Genomic DNA, 14,931 nt, shown 5'->3' with positions numbered 1-14,931 from the left:
ACAGGTTCATTCATTCATCCATTCCATGCTCTTTTACAATCTATAGAATTAATTTACCGTCCTTTTTTTTGTAATAGTCTTTACGTACTATCCTATATATTATTCTATTCTATTCTCTTCTATTATGAAACTAATTGCTAATTAGAGGATGTTTTCTGGCTGTTGCTGTTGACTTGCTGTACTCGGATCTCGGGTAGAGTAGCAGTATTAGCAGTCGTCTCCTCCGTCTCAGAAGAATGGCTTTTAGCCAGCTGACCCGTAAGATCGTTTACGTTCATGCAGCTCGAATGCGAATGCGAATGTGAGCGCTTGAGAGAACTCTTCGAATTTGTCCGCGACAGTCGGATGCTTGCGTTTGGGGCCCGTGGCAACACGGGAATCCGCTCTGCTCCTGCATTCTCTGGATCTAGATGCCTGTCTCCCAGGGCATCCTTTCTGGATGGTTTCAACGACTCCAGATCAAACAGGTCCTGGATTCGCTTGCGAGGACCGCTCCGTGAGAAGAGTCCGAGCTTTTGTTGCCATCGGTGCGGCTGGACCGTCCAATTCTTCTCAATGGAATTGCTCTCCGCATCATCATCTTCCGCCTGTCTGTCGTGGTCGAAGTTGCTGTTTCCATTTCTATTCCCGAACCACGATATCTGCGTACTCAGTCCTGGAGTATCCGGATCTGATCGCAGGGCCTTTTGCTTGGACCGCCGCCTCCTGTCTCGATTACGATTCCGCAGGAAAATCGCAAGACCAGAACATAGACTGACCGCGATGAAGAAAATACCAACAACATAGAACGCCTTTGTCTCTTTGCTCCTTCTCGAGCTACAATGAGCGTTGACCAGCGTCGTGTCCTTCCTTGGGTAACACATTTCGCATGCTTCCTTTGAGTCCTTGCTGGCATGGTCGTTTGCGGTTTCGCACTGCTTCTCCAGATCCCGTATCTGACAAACTGCCTCCTCGCACAATTCTCGACGGCCATGTGTATTCTTTGCGCCCTGGTTCTCGGACCAGTTGGCGACGCTTTTTGGACCAGCGTGCGGTGTGGGATCTCTTCTTTGAACTGCCTGGAAATGGTGACTGCCGTGGACTGACCCCTGATCGATGAGTCTGTGTTCATGATATCCGTCTTCGACTCCATCGTTGTCTTCACGTGTCCTCTCCACAATGTTTCCAATCACTCTTCGGCAATAGTCGAGCAACCCGATCATCGAAGAGGAAAATGGACGGTTCTGTGCTGCATTAAGCGAGGCTTCCTCGAGAATGTCTTTGCACTTTTCCAGATCCCGAAGAAGCGGATTGTCTTGGCATCTCAACGCAATCGCAGATTCATGAGGTCGATGACGGAGATCTCTCGTCCGTGAATCGGAATTGGAACAATCGTCGTACCTTCCCACCACAAGTGGACTATTATAAACGCCGTATCTTAACTGAGCTCGTGTATCATGCCTTCGTACTGTCTTGTCGGAGTCCGCTGCAAGCGGCCCTGGCTCTGGCTCTGAATTCTTATCCGTCCCGCTGCGAGGCACAAGGCACAGAACCACTGCTACGCAGCAGAACCAGAGCAAGATCCCATTCTGCCGGCGATGATGCATTGGAAATGAGCCCCGTCTGCTTGAAAACAGGAACCTGGGAAGGAGCACTGAACTGCTAGGTCTGAGAAGCGGTAAGGCTAAATGCGCAATTTTGCTAGCAGGATACAGCAGCTAGGACTGACTGTTGAGTATCGAATGTTCAGAACCGTAAGATGGAGAATTCCTTGCTGTGAAAGTCTTGCAGGGCTGTGTATGTGCATACTGGAGTTCTGCAGATTGTTTGGGAAAGAGCTGGGCCAACGCCCAAATATCCCGATATGGCAGGTACTCTTCCACGTCGTCACTACTCCGTAAGCACAACTACAGGATCTTGGCTCCTCAGAACTAGAACAATATCTCGATCTCCAGATAGTTGCACTATTGTCATATTCGAGAATCAGCAGTCCATAGACTGCTTGCCATATCAACCGTATCTTTGGCGCTGTTCGTAGAGAATGCTACTACGAGCAGGTTCATGTATTATACGTAACTCGCATTACCAAATCTAATATTGCAAATGGCCACCCAGATAAAATAGATGGAAAGGAAATCCCAGGAACAGACGTGCAATACGGTTCCTCTGGCAACATCACTCATAACTCATCAAGCATGGAAGAAAAGCGATAAAGGGCAGGCGTCTGTTCAATACGTCTCTCCGGAATCCACATACGGGTCGAAAGCCTCATATCCATTCGAGGAGTGTAATCCCATGGTGCCGACAGGAACGTACGCAGGACCCGGCATCCCGTAATTCGTCGAATACGGCTCTTGTGTCGGCATGAGTCGTTGTCTGATCGCAGTAGACTCTCGCATAAAGTCGTCCAGAAGCTGTCGCATGTTCCACCTTCGGAAACCGTATTGAAGGATCCCTCGAGTATGGTTCAGACAACTGACAGCGCGTGCCACACAATTGATACGGTCCTCGGCAGCCAGATACGGCGGCTCTGGGATCCCCAACGGCACAGGAGGTGGCTCCGGCATGGAATTGCTAAGTAATAGGTCGTAGCTCTGGTTCAAGATCTCGACAAACCTCTTCCCAACTTGGTAAGCTCGCTGAACATCCACATATGTCGCAAACGGAAGTCCGTTCTGGTTCTCCAGCGCCTGATGCAGCTGGCTAATGTAGTCGATGCAGCGATCGAACAGGAGGACTTTTTTGAAATCGCAAATCACCGGGTCGCGATGTGAAGGCGAAAGAAAGACAACCGTGCTATAAAGGAGCTCCAGGCGATAGAGGGCGGTGAAATGATTCGGAACGTTCTTCGGCGCTTTGTCAAACCAATCCCGCGCATTGGCACACAGGGTCCATGTTAGGACCAGCGGCTGGGGGGAAGCGTGGTGACCGTTGAAATACATCTCCTGGTATCCAGACGAAAGAATGCGGCGAATTTTGAAAAGATGGATGGCAGGTTCCAGGCTTTTGAGAAACACATTGTGCTCCTGCGTAAGGGAGCTAGATGCAGAAAAACGAGGCATGTTGACATTAATCGAGTCATCAGAAAAGAAAAGGAGTGTCCCGAGGACGTGCCCACGAGCCTGGCTCGGAAGTTAGCTTGAAACCTTAGAGAAGGAGGAAAAGATAGGCTGTCAGAACTAACCTGTCCAAAGAGTAGATACAGTAAAATAGTCGGCGTCGCTGGTCTAAGCGGTCCTGGTCGGGAAAGACCTCCACTGGAGGATCCTGGTGAAGGCCCAAATCGACCATGAGCCTGGCCGTCATTCCCACTAGAAATCGCTGTCGAAAATGCTCCGGGTCCACCAGCGAATACTGGGCAAGAAGGAGAACGGCTTGGATGCCTAGCATCGACCCTGGACGCAACACATCTTCCGCATAATCCAGTGCGGCAGAGACCAGAGACATTGCCCGCTGAGAGTTGTTGTTCAATCGCTGATGAGACATGGACGCAGACGCAATTGCCAATACCATCCGTAGGCTCCAGTGATCGAAGGGCTTCGCGAAACGGCCCGCATCCTGATAAACGGCGTCGACAGACGTCCAGAAGGCGGTCTCAGTAAAGAAAGGCAGCTGGACGAAGATGTTGTCGAAGTAGTGCTGGATCAAAGTCGTGGCTTCATAACGCGGCGGCAAGGCCTTGGAAGAGAATCGGGGAAGCGGTTCGGCGGAGGCCATGGTCAGGAGGAGCTGCGCAAACGACACGGTCGACGTGATTCCCCGGAAATCCCGTGATGTCGCATTGACGGACCTGCCGTCCCGTGAGTCCTCGTCCAGACGAACCCAAGACGTCGTTCACCAACAGAAATCCAAAGTCACCCACGAGATCATCGATATCCGACACCTCCTTGCGATGAGCGCTCGGGCTCTGGCCGTCCACCGAAATGGAGGTGATTGAGCTCTCTGGCACGCCGTCCCCGCCAGTCATGGCAAGCATCTGCTTGCGACGACGGATTTCCCGGAGCTGCTTCTCCAGTCTTTCGCAGTAACCCTCCAGCGACGCGACATAGCTCCGTTCTTTGCCTTTCGCAAACTCATCGGTGGCGCCGGAGCAACTGCTGGCCTTGCCCGACTTCTCGCAGGCCGTGCAGGCGGGCAATTTCCCATCACACTTGACCTTGGCGGTGCGGCACCTGGAACAAGCGGCCACCGGGCGACTCACCTTGAGGACGGGGTTGTCCAGGAACGAGGAAGAGGACATTTTGAACTCTTACATCCTCCACGGATGCACCAGTAGTCCCTCTCGCGGGATAGGCAGCTCTTAAGGGACACAGACGGGCATCTGACGGTAGGAACAGTCTTCTCGCGAGCAGCAGTGCATTGGCCTGGGAAAACCGATGCGGGGCGAGCTGAGCTTTCACCGGCTGCGATGAAGGTCGCTGTGGTTCTGATTTCCGCGAGAAGCAAGCAATATTATGTAACGGGGTGTTCAACGGTTCTGCGACCAGACGGTAGATTGGACCTGCATGGGCTGCCAGAAGCACAGTTAGCTCGATTCTTACTTCTTAGCAGCCGCCCTTATTGATACCAAACCAAAGGACCCTCACTGGCGGCTCCGTCGGCACCAGCAAAACAGCCGCGTCCCAAAGGTCGGGCAGCTATAGCAACCAGACACTAATTGCCTGAGACAGGCTAGGGGTCGGCAGCACGAGACTGTCGGCAATAACGAGCATGTGCATCTCAGATCCGACTCCTGCGCTGTGGTGCGCTCCACAGAGGATGCGCCGCGCGCGCTTCCTGCCGGTTCCGGACGTGCCTTTCTCGGGGTCCGTTCCAAGGCTTTCGACTTTCGCCTCAGGAAAAAGAAGACGGGCCTGCGTGGTAGGAGAAGAGGACGGGTTTTCTGGCAAGGTGAAACAGCGCCATAGCAGATGCCGTCGTGATCGACTGCCTGCCTGCAAACGACGGCCCCGTGCTGGTGGGCGTCCGCTGTATCTCGGGGGCCAAATTCCCCGCCGGTGATGGGACTTTTCGCGCTGCGGACTCCAAGCAAAGCCTCCCGCAGCCATGGCTGCTGCCCCTCGCGAGCGATTCGCCATTTGCCTGCCTGTTCTGACTGGTCTCCGTCGCAGCAGCTCCTCCCCACGCTTCCTCCCCGCCCACAACGGCTACCGACGTCCTCAGCTGCTGCGGTTGGCTGCTCGAGTCTCACGAACGGCGTCAACCCACTGCCCATGGGTCGCTCGTGGCAGAGCAGCGCGAGCAGTCCTGCAGAACCCTGAGAGAACTCCTTTCTCCCCGACGACGCCACCCACTCCTGCTGCTCTCGACTGGGAAAAGCTCCCGTCGTGAGGATCTCCTTATCACGCCCGATCAATCCTTTCGCAAGACGCGCTCAACCCAGCAAGCCGCACCCGACCTCTGCCTTCGCGTGCCGGTTGTGAATACTGACGTGCGAGTCGAAAAGAAGGTTCCGGGACGTTTTGTGGTTCCCATGCGGGCTCGTTCATCACAGAAAGCTTCATTGAAACGTCTCGAGAATGGTGACAGACCATGAGCTTATTCATTGCAAAGCCCTTGTCCTTCTCTTCCGGTAGCCTGTGCCCTGCGTCAATTCTCCTCTGATCAAGCCCCGCCATCCCCCCAGTGCAGTCTGTCTACATGCCAACCCCCGCCCGAAGACCCGTGCCAGATCAGCTTGTCCAGAATTGACGTCCAAGGAACCGCGATGGCGGACCAGAGGAGTCCGCCATCGTCGCGGCCAAACTTCTCCAATCCATGGAAACCGGCCCCCTCGTCCAAAGGCTCGTCGGACGTTCCTGACGGCCGGATCGCGTACACGCTGACCGCCTGTATCCGATGTAGACAGGTAAGATCCTGGTCCCAGTCTACGGGAGTATTGCAGCGTCCGTGCTGACGATTTTTCCCGGTGAAGCGCAAATCCAGGTGCGATCCCGGTATACCCCGGTGCGAACCCTGCGAGCGGAGCAACGCAAAATGCGCATATTTTGATCCTGCAAGAAACTGCACGATCCCGCGCACCTGGATTGTCCAGCTGCGGGAGAGAGCTCGAGCGTTGGAGAAAGAGATTGCGGCCGCGGAGAAGGAAATTCAGCATACCGCTGATGCGGAGTTGATGGTGCGCGGTGCAGGTCGCATCAAGTTCCATCCCAATGACGAGCCTCGATACCTGGGCCCGTCCAGTGGCATCGCCATCACGCGCTTGGTGATGGAGATGGCCAAGCAAAATACCGATTCGAAAAGCATCAAGGATGTCGTGCCCGAAATCACGGCTCAGGAAATCCGAGACATGTTCACCAAGGAGAGCTCCAAGCCGACCTCGAAGGTGTACCCGATGATCAGTTCTGTGCCGCAGGAGAATCTTCCACCCCAAAACCTGACATCGAAACTCATCGATCTCTACATGGTCAAAGGTAGTCCCCCGACGCTCTGGGCTGCGGGAGAGACAGGCAAGGATGAAGCTAACGGCCACTGCAGGTCAAGCCATGCTTCCTACACTCCACGAGCCAACGTTTCGCCAAGATGTGGAGGATGTCTTTAACGGCTCAACGGATCCGGTGAAGAATTTCCAACTTCGCATGGTCATTGCCATCAGCATGCAAAAGATAAGTCCCGACTACGCAGGCTTGGCGGACAGCTATTACCTGGCTGCACTCCCCTACTTGGAGGCGTCCCTCAAGAGAATGGATCTGAGCTCCTTGCAATGCTTGGTTCTAATCGCCCAGTACTCCCTGGTGACTCCGACTAGGACAGCGGCGTATTGGGTCGTCGGTCTGGCCGTGAAACTGGCTCAGGAACTCAGAATTACGGAGGAGGCCACCATCACCAAGTCGCCCACGGGTGAACCTTTGAACTTTCTAGAGATCGACATGCGCCGGCGGCTCTCCTGGATTGTCTTCTCGATGGAGTTTGGTCTATCCCACAGCCTCGGGCGGCCGAATGCCTTTTGTATCAGCCATGATCATGTTGATGTCAAGTGGTTCGAGTTGGTCGATGATCGCTTCATCACTCCCCAAGGAGTGCTCCCGGGCAGCAAACCGGTTATGGCCAAATGCATCGCGATTCATTTCTTTAAGATGCGGCTTTTGCAAGCAGAAATCCGACGCACCCTCTACCTTAACAAACGAGAAACTCCCGTCGACGATCAGGATCCCTGGTTTGCTCAGATGCTTGCCAAGATAGATCATTGGGTGGCATCCTGTCCCAAGAACGACGCTGGTAGCGGCTTGAACGAGTCCTGGTGAGTGTTACAGTGGATGTTAATATCGATATATCGAACCCTCCCCCTTCTTCCTTTTTTTTTCTAAAAAAAAGAAGGGGCATGGCTAACTATTACCCTCGAGTTGTAGGTTTCAAGGAAGACGGAACACAATGATTGTCATGCTGTTTCGTCCATCACCCCAGATTCCAGAGCCGTCAGTCAACGCTGCGCGTAGGTGTTACGACGCCTCGGTGTTCAATGTCGGGTTACAGCGGGAACAAATTGCAACAGGCTCGATCGACTTGACGTGGGCATTCACGCAGTCACTCTTCATGGCCATCAACACCATCCTCTGGTCTCTGTCCTATCCAGAAATCCGTAAAGAGCATCCGATCGAAGAAGTTCAAAGCTATCTCCAAGTCGCCCTGGAGGGGGTGGCGCTGGCCGCCGAGAGGTGGCCAGGCGTCGAGTCTGCTTTGCACCTGTATAAGAGTCTGATCACGGCTTGCCTGAAGGCGTACGACACCGGGGAATCCTTTGTGGTCCATTCACCGTCGAACCACCCGTCCCCAGCCTCGGCCCAGGATGTCACTACACCACCCAACATGTCCAGCCCGTCTAGCAGCACAACAACCTCGTTCTATCCCATGCACAATGCCAAGTCCACTGGTCCTTCTGTCTCTGACGGCGAATCCTATGGCACCATCTCGCGGGGGCCGTCTGCGGAACCTCCACCCCAATTTCCGCCTGCAACAACCCCGTCGGCGCCGGCGACTCAGCCATTGCCGAAAACATTGCATCTCCCCCAGGAAGTACTTCCGCCCCATCTCCAACAAGGTCCGCCAACCCAACCGCTCCAGGAATCCTTATACAACCTCCAGCCATATGCTCCAGCGCCTGCTAGTTATTCCCAAGCGAATTTTGACCCGACTACTCCATTTAACGCTTTCCCCTCCGTGCTTCCTGGCCTTCCAGGCTGGGATCCGAATTATACCGCAGCATCAACAACAGCCAGCCACCTAGCATACGTCGACGCAACTGTCGATCCCATGCTCTGGCTTGGCTCTATTGGGGATCAATACTCGCAATACTCCAATCAGCCTTTCCCGGGCCGGGGACGCACTCTGAGTCAACAAGAACAGATTGAACTGATGGATTCCCTTGAGGATAATATCCCAGATGTATCTGCACAACTGTTGGACCAGACGGCCATCTTTTACCACTCGTGAGGTTCTTGTTGCTGCCGTCTTACCTTTTTCTAGAGAAACCTTACTGCGCCTTATGCGGAGTGCAGGGAAGATCGTGTATGTACACGAGGATGGTTCGCCCATGATGGCTGTTCCAGCCATTGTGTAATGTTTTGCTCTTCTTCGACCTCCTTTGATCACTGCATCCAAGGCCGTCCTGACGGGTGAAGGAGAACAGTGGACAGTCAAAGATTCTTTGTTCCACCCATGATTGAGGCCAAACGGGTACAATATACGCCCTGGCAAAGCAGGTGCCAGCGGTTCACCAGAATACTTCCTAAAATCGACAGAGGTCCCACTGGTAGCCGAAAGTCTGCCGAACACATGAAGCTTATTTCACACCTGCCAGTTGTGGCGCTGTGGCGCGCCACGTCCGTGAACACGAGCCAAGCATAGGTCCTTGCTCGTAAACAGCGTCCTGATATTAATGAATGGACGGCCGTCAGTGCCATTGCATGTTCGACGGCTATGTGGGGCTTTCAGCAAATGATTTATCGAGGTTTCACAGACAATGTTGGAGACGCAGAATGAGTCTGAAAAGAAAAATGTTTATCTTTGGAAGATACAAACCAGCCAGAGATAGCAACTGATACCGAGTCTAGAAGCTCTGTCGATGGCGGCTGTCCAGACCCGCCGATTGAGGGCCTCAGGCAATCATACGAGGCAAGCTGGAGGTTACATGATCATCGCAAATCTGCAGTAGCTTAAGTGTTGATCGTTGAATGGATAATGCATGCCTTTGACATGTACTTGTATTGCTAAAGGGTATTAGTAGAGCTTGTTCGAAGTAGAACCCTACTGAGGTGCGTTCCAAGCTGAAGACAGCACCGAATTCTTCATTGTCTGCATCCCAGCAATGGAGTACATGACGGCTCGATTGACTTCACTCTCGCTGCAGAGAGAGCGCGTCTCGCCTCACTTGCAGTGAAGCTCAGCCCGGCCGCAGCCCATGTGACGGCTGGCCAACCAGCGCGCGGAGAAGCGCCGCTGCCCGCCGCCTCCAGACCCGCCTTACCTAATCGGGCCGCGGCCCTAGACACACCCGGCGCAGTCACGTGCCGCGGGCTCTGTTCGCCTTTGCCGTCATCCAACTACCTCCTCGTCACGTCGCTCCCTCCCAGCTCGCATCAAAGGGCGTCGCCCATTCCCCAGCACCTCGACCGCCTCCTCCTTCGACCATCCCCCATCGACGTGCCTCCCGCCAACACGCCTTCTGCCAGGCGCTTCTCCTCCGTGGAATGCAGGTTGCTGCTCCGGTGCCTCGAAGCCCGTCCCAGCGGTGAGCGATCCCTCGACCCGGCGGACTCCCAGCACTGTCGGCCCCAGAACCTGGACTCCATCCGCCGCTGGCTTCTGAATATTCGCGTGAATGAAGGCCTCTGCCTGAATAGGCTTCTCCCTGGTTTCGTCAGAGACCCATGTCCCATTCTGTCCCGCCATCTCTGCCCCGACAAGGTCCTCTCTCACCGTCGTCGCCCCCGGTTGAATCGCTGAAGGCGAATCCGTCACCCCCTTCCTCCACCGCCTACAATCCCCAGACACCCACGTCTCCTCCGTTGATGTCAGTCGGCGCTCAAAGCTATGCCTCCAATTTCGCAAATTCTCAAACGTCCCCCAGCCATACGACGTCACAAGGACAGCCTCTATCCTCCCCTCCTTCCTCGACCCCGATGTCTACACAGCTCTCGCAGCCGCCGACTGTAAGCACGACCAACTCGTTCCCCACACCCGCGAGCAGTGTGAGCGGCCATTTGGTGAGTGCGACATCGGCGGATGATCTCGACAGCGCCGATAAGTCATCCAGTGGGTGGCGGCATTCTGGAGCGTCAATGAACGCAACCAACACGGCAGATCCCATGGATCTTGGTCAATCAGAGCACAGGAGATCGGATCACGACCGACAGTGGCCAGGAGCCGATTCAGGAAGTACGAACATGGAAGGCCGACCGATGGTCCACGACGAGGATATGATGGATGTTGACCAGAAAGCGGGCGCATCTACCAACCGTGGTGATCCTAGTATCGAGTCGTTGCAGCAAGACATTGGCACGGCCTTCCATCTTTGCAAAACCTGTAAGGTGCTCCCCTTGAATAAAAGAGAAAAAAAAAGATGTCCATTTTTGTTTTTTTTTACTGCGCTGATGTTCTGGAACTTGCGCGTTAACACGTCGTTCCAAATCTACAGTACCTACGATATCTGGGCCTGATCCGAGCCTGGATCTCGTATCACTGTATGGGCTGGCCCCAATTGGGAAGTCGGTGATGAGGGCAGATCCCGTGACAGGAGAGAAGATTAACCGGTTACGCAAATCCTACGAGGGGAAGTTGAAAGGACTTGGGCTTTCTGGACGGAATAAACCGGTCAAGCACGAACCGGGAACCCCTGGTGGTTTGAGGCAACTGACGATGTGGCCGGAGGAGGAGTGGCAGAACCAGAAAGTCATCGGGAAGGAGATTAAGGTTGCGGACGTTGACTCAGCCCTCCACAAGCTGCAGATGAGAGCGATGAAGATGGAACCAGGTACTGTGCCGAATCATGAGTATTGGGAGGACGTTTTGGGTCATGAGAAGCCATCCAAGCATGCCGATGCGGGTAAGAAGGCCGCGGCAACCCCTGCTGCTCCTCGCCAGCCGGTTCAGGCAAACGGCACTACCCCGGCTGCGGCGGCAGAACCGGAACGCACTCGACCGAGCCGTGGAAAGAAGCGGCATTACGATGACAACAGTTTTGTCGGTTATGGCGAAGGTTACGCAGACGACGATGACGAGGGGGCATTCTATTCGAGCGAGGATAAAAAGAAGAAACGGAAGAAGGTATGAATGGGATTCGTACTTTCTGATTTCTTCAAGTCTGACATTGGTGTCCTGCAGGACCATATGTCAAAGGTATCGCCTCCAATTCCTGAAAGAAGCGGAACATATGGAGTGGGCATGTATGGAATTGGAGCGAGATGACAGCGAGCACGAGCGTTGCTGCTGTCAATTCTGAGTTGGAGACAGGATGGAAGACTGCCAGACGGTACTTTCATCCGGTCCTCGATCCTGGTCCTTCTGTCGCCTTCCACGCGCCTTCTATTACCCTTGTTTTTTCTTTCGACGTACATTTTGCATATGGTGCTGGATATACCCGCGTTTGATCAACCGGACGGCGTTTATGGGGAGGTTTTCATTTTTTTTTTCTGGGAAAATGGCTACAGTTGAAAACGTTTGTTCTGCAATGGCCCCAGAGGTCTGTTTTTTTTTTGTCTGTTGACTCGGTTTTACTTACTTAGTTGCCATGTCTTCTGTTTCAGGGTGGGTTAGCTTATTTCCAGGGTCACGGCAGCAAGTTTACGGAAAATATGAAAACTGGAATCGTTACTTTTTATTGTATCTAGCGGAGGACAGGCCGGTGGCTGGTGAGAAACTTCTGCTACGGGATGACGCTGTGTCTAGCTTACAGTTCACGAGACGGCCCGATGGTCATCATCATGTATGTTAGGGGAACAAAACACGATGTAGCGAATGGAATAGATTGATGGAGCAGAAACCATTATTTTGTATGCTACCCAGGTATCTTGTTTAGGTATGATTTCATTTCACTTTGCTGGTTGTCCTCTCTGCCCCGCTCCGGGTACGCCCTTCGATGACATGCAGTGACTAAGGTACCTAGTACTAAGTAGCGGCGACAAAGGTATATATAGTACGTCTGGGAAGGACTCTGTCCAGATTTTTTTGAACTTTCTTTTTTTTTTAATAGAAAAGTAATACGACTTTTCTTCTTCTTCTTCTCCCTCCTGCTGTTTGCTGTGATCGTTTCGTGCCTGGCTGATAGAGATACAGATACAATACAAAAATCATTCTAGGATCTTTCTTTTTTGACCACACCCTCCTACTACTTTACTGTCAAGACAAGAAGGGACTTAGTGTCCAAATTTCAAGACAGAAACAAATCAGACAGATATTGCTCTGTGCTGTACTATAATCATGGCCCAATCCTCGCAGCAAAAAAGACCCTTCTCCTCCTTCCGTCTCCTCTCATTCGACATCTACGGCACCCTGATCGACTGGGAGACGGGCATCCTCGACGCGCTGGAGCCTCTGCGCTCTCGCCTGCCGGACGGCCATCCTTTACGATCGGACGGCCTGGGCCTAGGCGCCAAATTCAATGCGCACGAGAAACGCATCCAGGCCGCGCAGCCGAGTCTGACGTATGACGCGGTCTTGAGAGAGGCCTATGTCGCGCTTGCAGGGGAATTGGATGCTCTTCCTGATAACGATAGTGGTGACGTTGACGCCGAAGGCACCGCTTTCGCAGCTAGTATCGCCCGCTGGCCTGCGTTCCCGGACACGGTGCCCGCAATGCGCAAGCTCAAGAAACTGGGGTACAAGCTCGTGCCGCTGTCCAACGTCGACAGGGCGTCATTTGGGAAGACGCTCGCGGGGCCACTGGCGGGATTGAAGGAGCCATTATCCCCCGATTCAGACGTTCCGCTAGACCCCTTCTTCGACGCCATCTACACGGCGCAGGACATCGGGTCGTACAAGCCCGACCGGCGCAACTTCGAGTACCTGATCGAGCATGTCCAGCGCGAGTTTGGCGTCGCCAAGCACGAGATCCTGCACGTCGCGCAGAGTCTGTTCCACGACCATGAGCCGGCCAAGGCGGTGGGGTTGGAGAGCGTGTGGATTGCGCGGGGAGACAAGGATGGCGAGAGTGGTATGGGTGGGAAAGTAGAGGAGTATGTGAATACTGGTCGGGTGGCGTTTGGGTGGAAGTATCGCTCTCTGGGCGAGTTTGCGGATGCGGTGGAAAAAGAGCTACGGGGTGATTAGTTTGAATTCATTTCCAACCCCCTCTATGAAGTTGACGAAAGGAAGATGGATGGATGGGATGGATGGATATCTCCTGTATGCAATGTCCAGTACAGTTGGGGTTAGCCATTGATGTTGAGGAAGTATATACGGAGTATGTACGTAGATATACGTGATTATCTATCTGAAATTGAAACTCATCTCGGTATATATATCCCCTGCCATTGGAAACCATTAGTTATAGGTATAGGTACAAGTGCATCACACAACGACAAGAACTCAGCCAAAGGCTTGTCCAAGTAGATAGATAAACAGAAATACCACATTTCATTTCATTTCATTTGGTTTGACTTGATTGCTTGGATTGTTCGACTTATTTATGACCAGTGTATGTACTCTAGATATCGGTTCGACGACCACTAAGTATCCTAATTCCCTAAAATGGCAGAATGTATTGTTGATCATCTAGATGCTTGAATCTTGATATCTACTCCGTAGGTAGGTATGTACAGTACATAGATAGGGAAGTCTTTCCCCTTTTTCTTAATGCTACATAATAGGTAATGAATTCCCTTCCCTTTCTTTTCTGTAGAAAGAAGTGACTGTGCCTGTGATTGACTTTGCGGGGGTGGCTTCTGGACGATGACCAATCGTGTCTCGTCTATATAATCGTAATCATCGGACTTCAGCACGGTTCTGCATATTACGTGCATAGGTAGTACTCCGTAGGTATGTACCACAGTTCCAAACTCCGAGAACACAGCAGCACAGTGATGCAGCGAATCGAATTCGTTGGATTTCAAATAAAAAGAGGAGCAAAAAGAAAAAGTAATTAATAATAATTATGGAAACTGCCTGTGGGGAGAGCCCCAAAGAATAATAATACGTATGTACCTAGGTCCCTGGACTGACTCCATATGGAGTACTACCGTAGGTACTTGAGGTAGGTTCCAGTCCTGAGCAATCACAATCGATGTATTTCAAAACAAGACGCTCTCGCCCAGTCAGACAATCTCTAATTACTAACCAGAACCTGGTCTAGAGAATCTAGATAAGTCTGGGTTAGGTAAGGTTGGACAGGGATCTTAACTAATTACCCACAGCATGGTGCTATGATCAGCAGGACGGGGAGCAGGGGCCTCACGCAGCCCGCGAATAAGATCGAATGGAAAATAAGCCAGGATACACCCAAATCGGGATAGGTGTCCGATTAACCCGTCAAACATGATCAAACAGGGGCAGTTGCTGACATTTGCCTGTTTGCGGATTGGCTGAACCCTTTTCCCTTCCCTAAACTTTAATGTAATGGACCCGCCGGGCCGCCGCCATTCTTGTGTTATGTTATGCGCCCAGGGCGAAAAAAAATGTCACATAGCTATCATTGCTTATTGTTCTGGTACTTAACTGGATGGTTGGGTAACAACTCTTCGGTACTTACCTAGGTATATGCAGTGGGGGTGCGGAATGCGAGGTATATACATACATACATACATACATGCTCTACTCTCTCTGTCTGTATGTGTACATAATTGTATGACGCTGCACTGCACATACCTACGCCGTAGTTGAGTTAGGATGCGGCGAAGGTAGGAGGATCCTTGCCTCAGTCTCGGCGACAATCTTGCATGTGATCTTTCGTTTTCTTCCCTCTTGCACAGTTGCACCTTGTTTCTCCGCAGCTCGTCAAACACAATTTCTGTTTGTCTGCTC

At 52.6% G+C, this 14,931-nt stretch overlaps 2 protein-coding genes across 2 annotated transcripts; one reads left to right on the top strand and one right to left on the bottom strand.

The window, feature by feature from the left end:
• Positions 1–137: 137 nt before the first annotated feature.
• T310_2758 (Uncharacterized protein) lies at positions 138–4,219 on the bottom strand (the record flags this gene model as incomplete). The annotated part of the gene is made up of 5 exons (XM_013474366.1): positions 138–1,680; positions 2,236–2,553; positions 2,596–3,018; positions 3,164–3,708; positions 3,770–4,219. 5 exons carry the CDS (start codon positions 4,217–4,219, stop codon positions 138–140), a joined length of 3,279 nt encoding a protein of 1,092 aa, XP_013329820.1.
• Positions 4,220–5,025: 806 nt separating this feature from the next.
• On the top strand, positions 5,026–13,242 carry T310_2757 (C6 transcription factor; the record flags this gene model as incomplete). Its single annotated transcript, XM_013474365.1, has 16 exons — positions 5,026–5,306; positions 5,533–5,827; positions 6,014–6,304; positions 6,393–7,219; positions 7,329–8,405; positions 8,443–8,484; positions 9,192–9,230; positions 9,282–9,706; positions 9,883–10,500; positions 10,613–11,241; positions 11,278–11,360; positions 11,700–11,725; positions 11,805–11,899; positions 11,941–12,040; positions 12,080–12,109; positions 12,368–13,242. The coding sequence occupies 16 exons, from the start codon at positions 5,026–5,028 to the stop codon at positions 13,240–13,242; spliced, it is 5,733 nt and encodes a 1,910-aa protein (XP_013329819.1).
• Between the last annotated feature and the right edge of the window lie 1,689 nt (positions 13,243–14,931).

The sequence above is a fragment of the Rasamsonia emersonii genome (assembly GCF_000968595.1).
Source record: "Rasamsonia emersonii CBS 393.64 chromosome Unknown ctg1118621760038, whole genome shotgun sequence".
NCBI classification, from domain to species: Eukaryota; Fungi; Ascomycota; class Eurotiomycetes; order Eurotiales; family Trichocomaceae; genus Rasamsonia; species Rasamsonia emersonii.
This window is presented reverse-complemented; position numbering and strand designations above follow the sequence as displayed.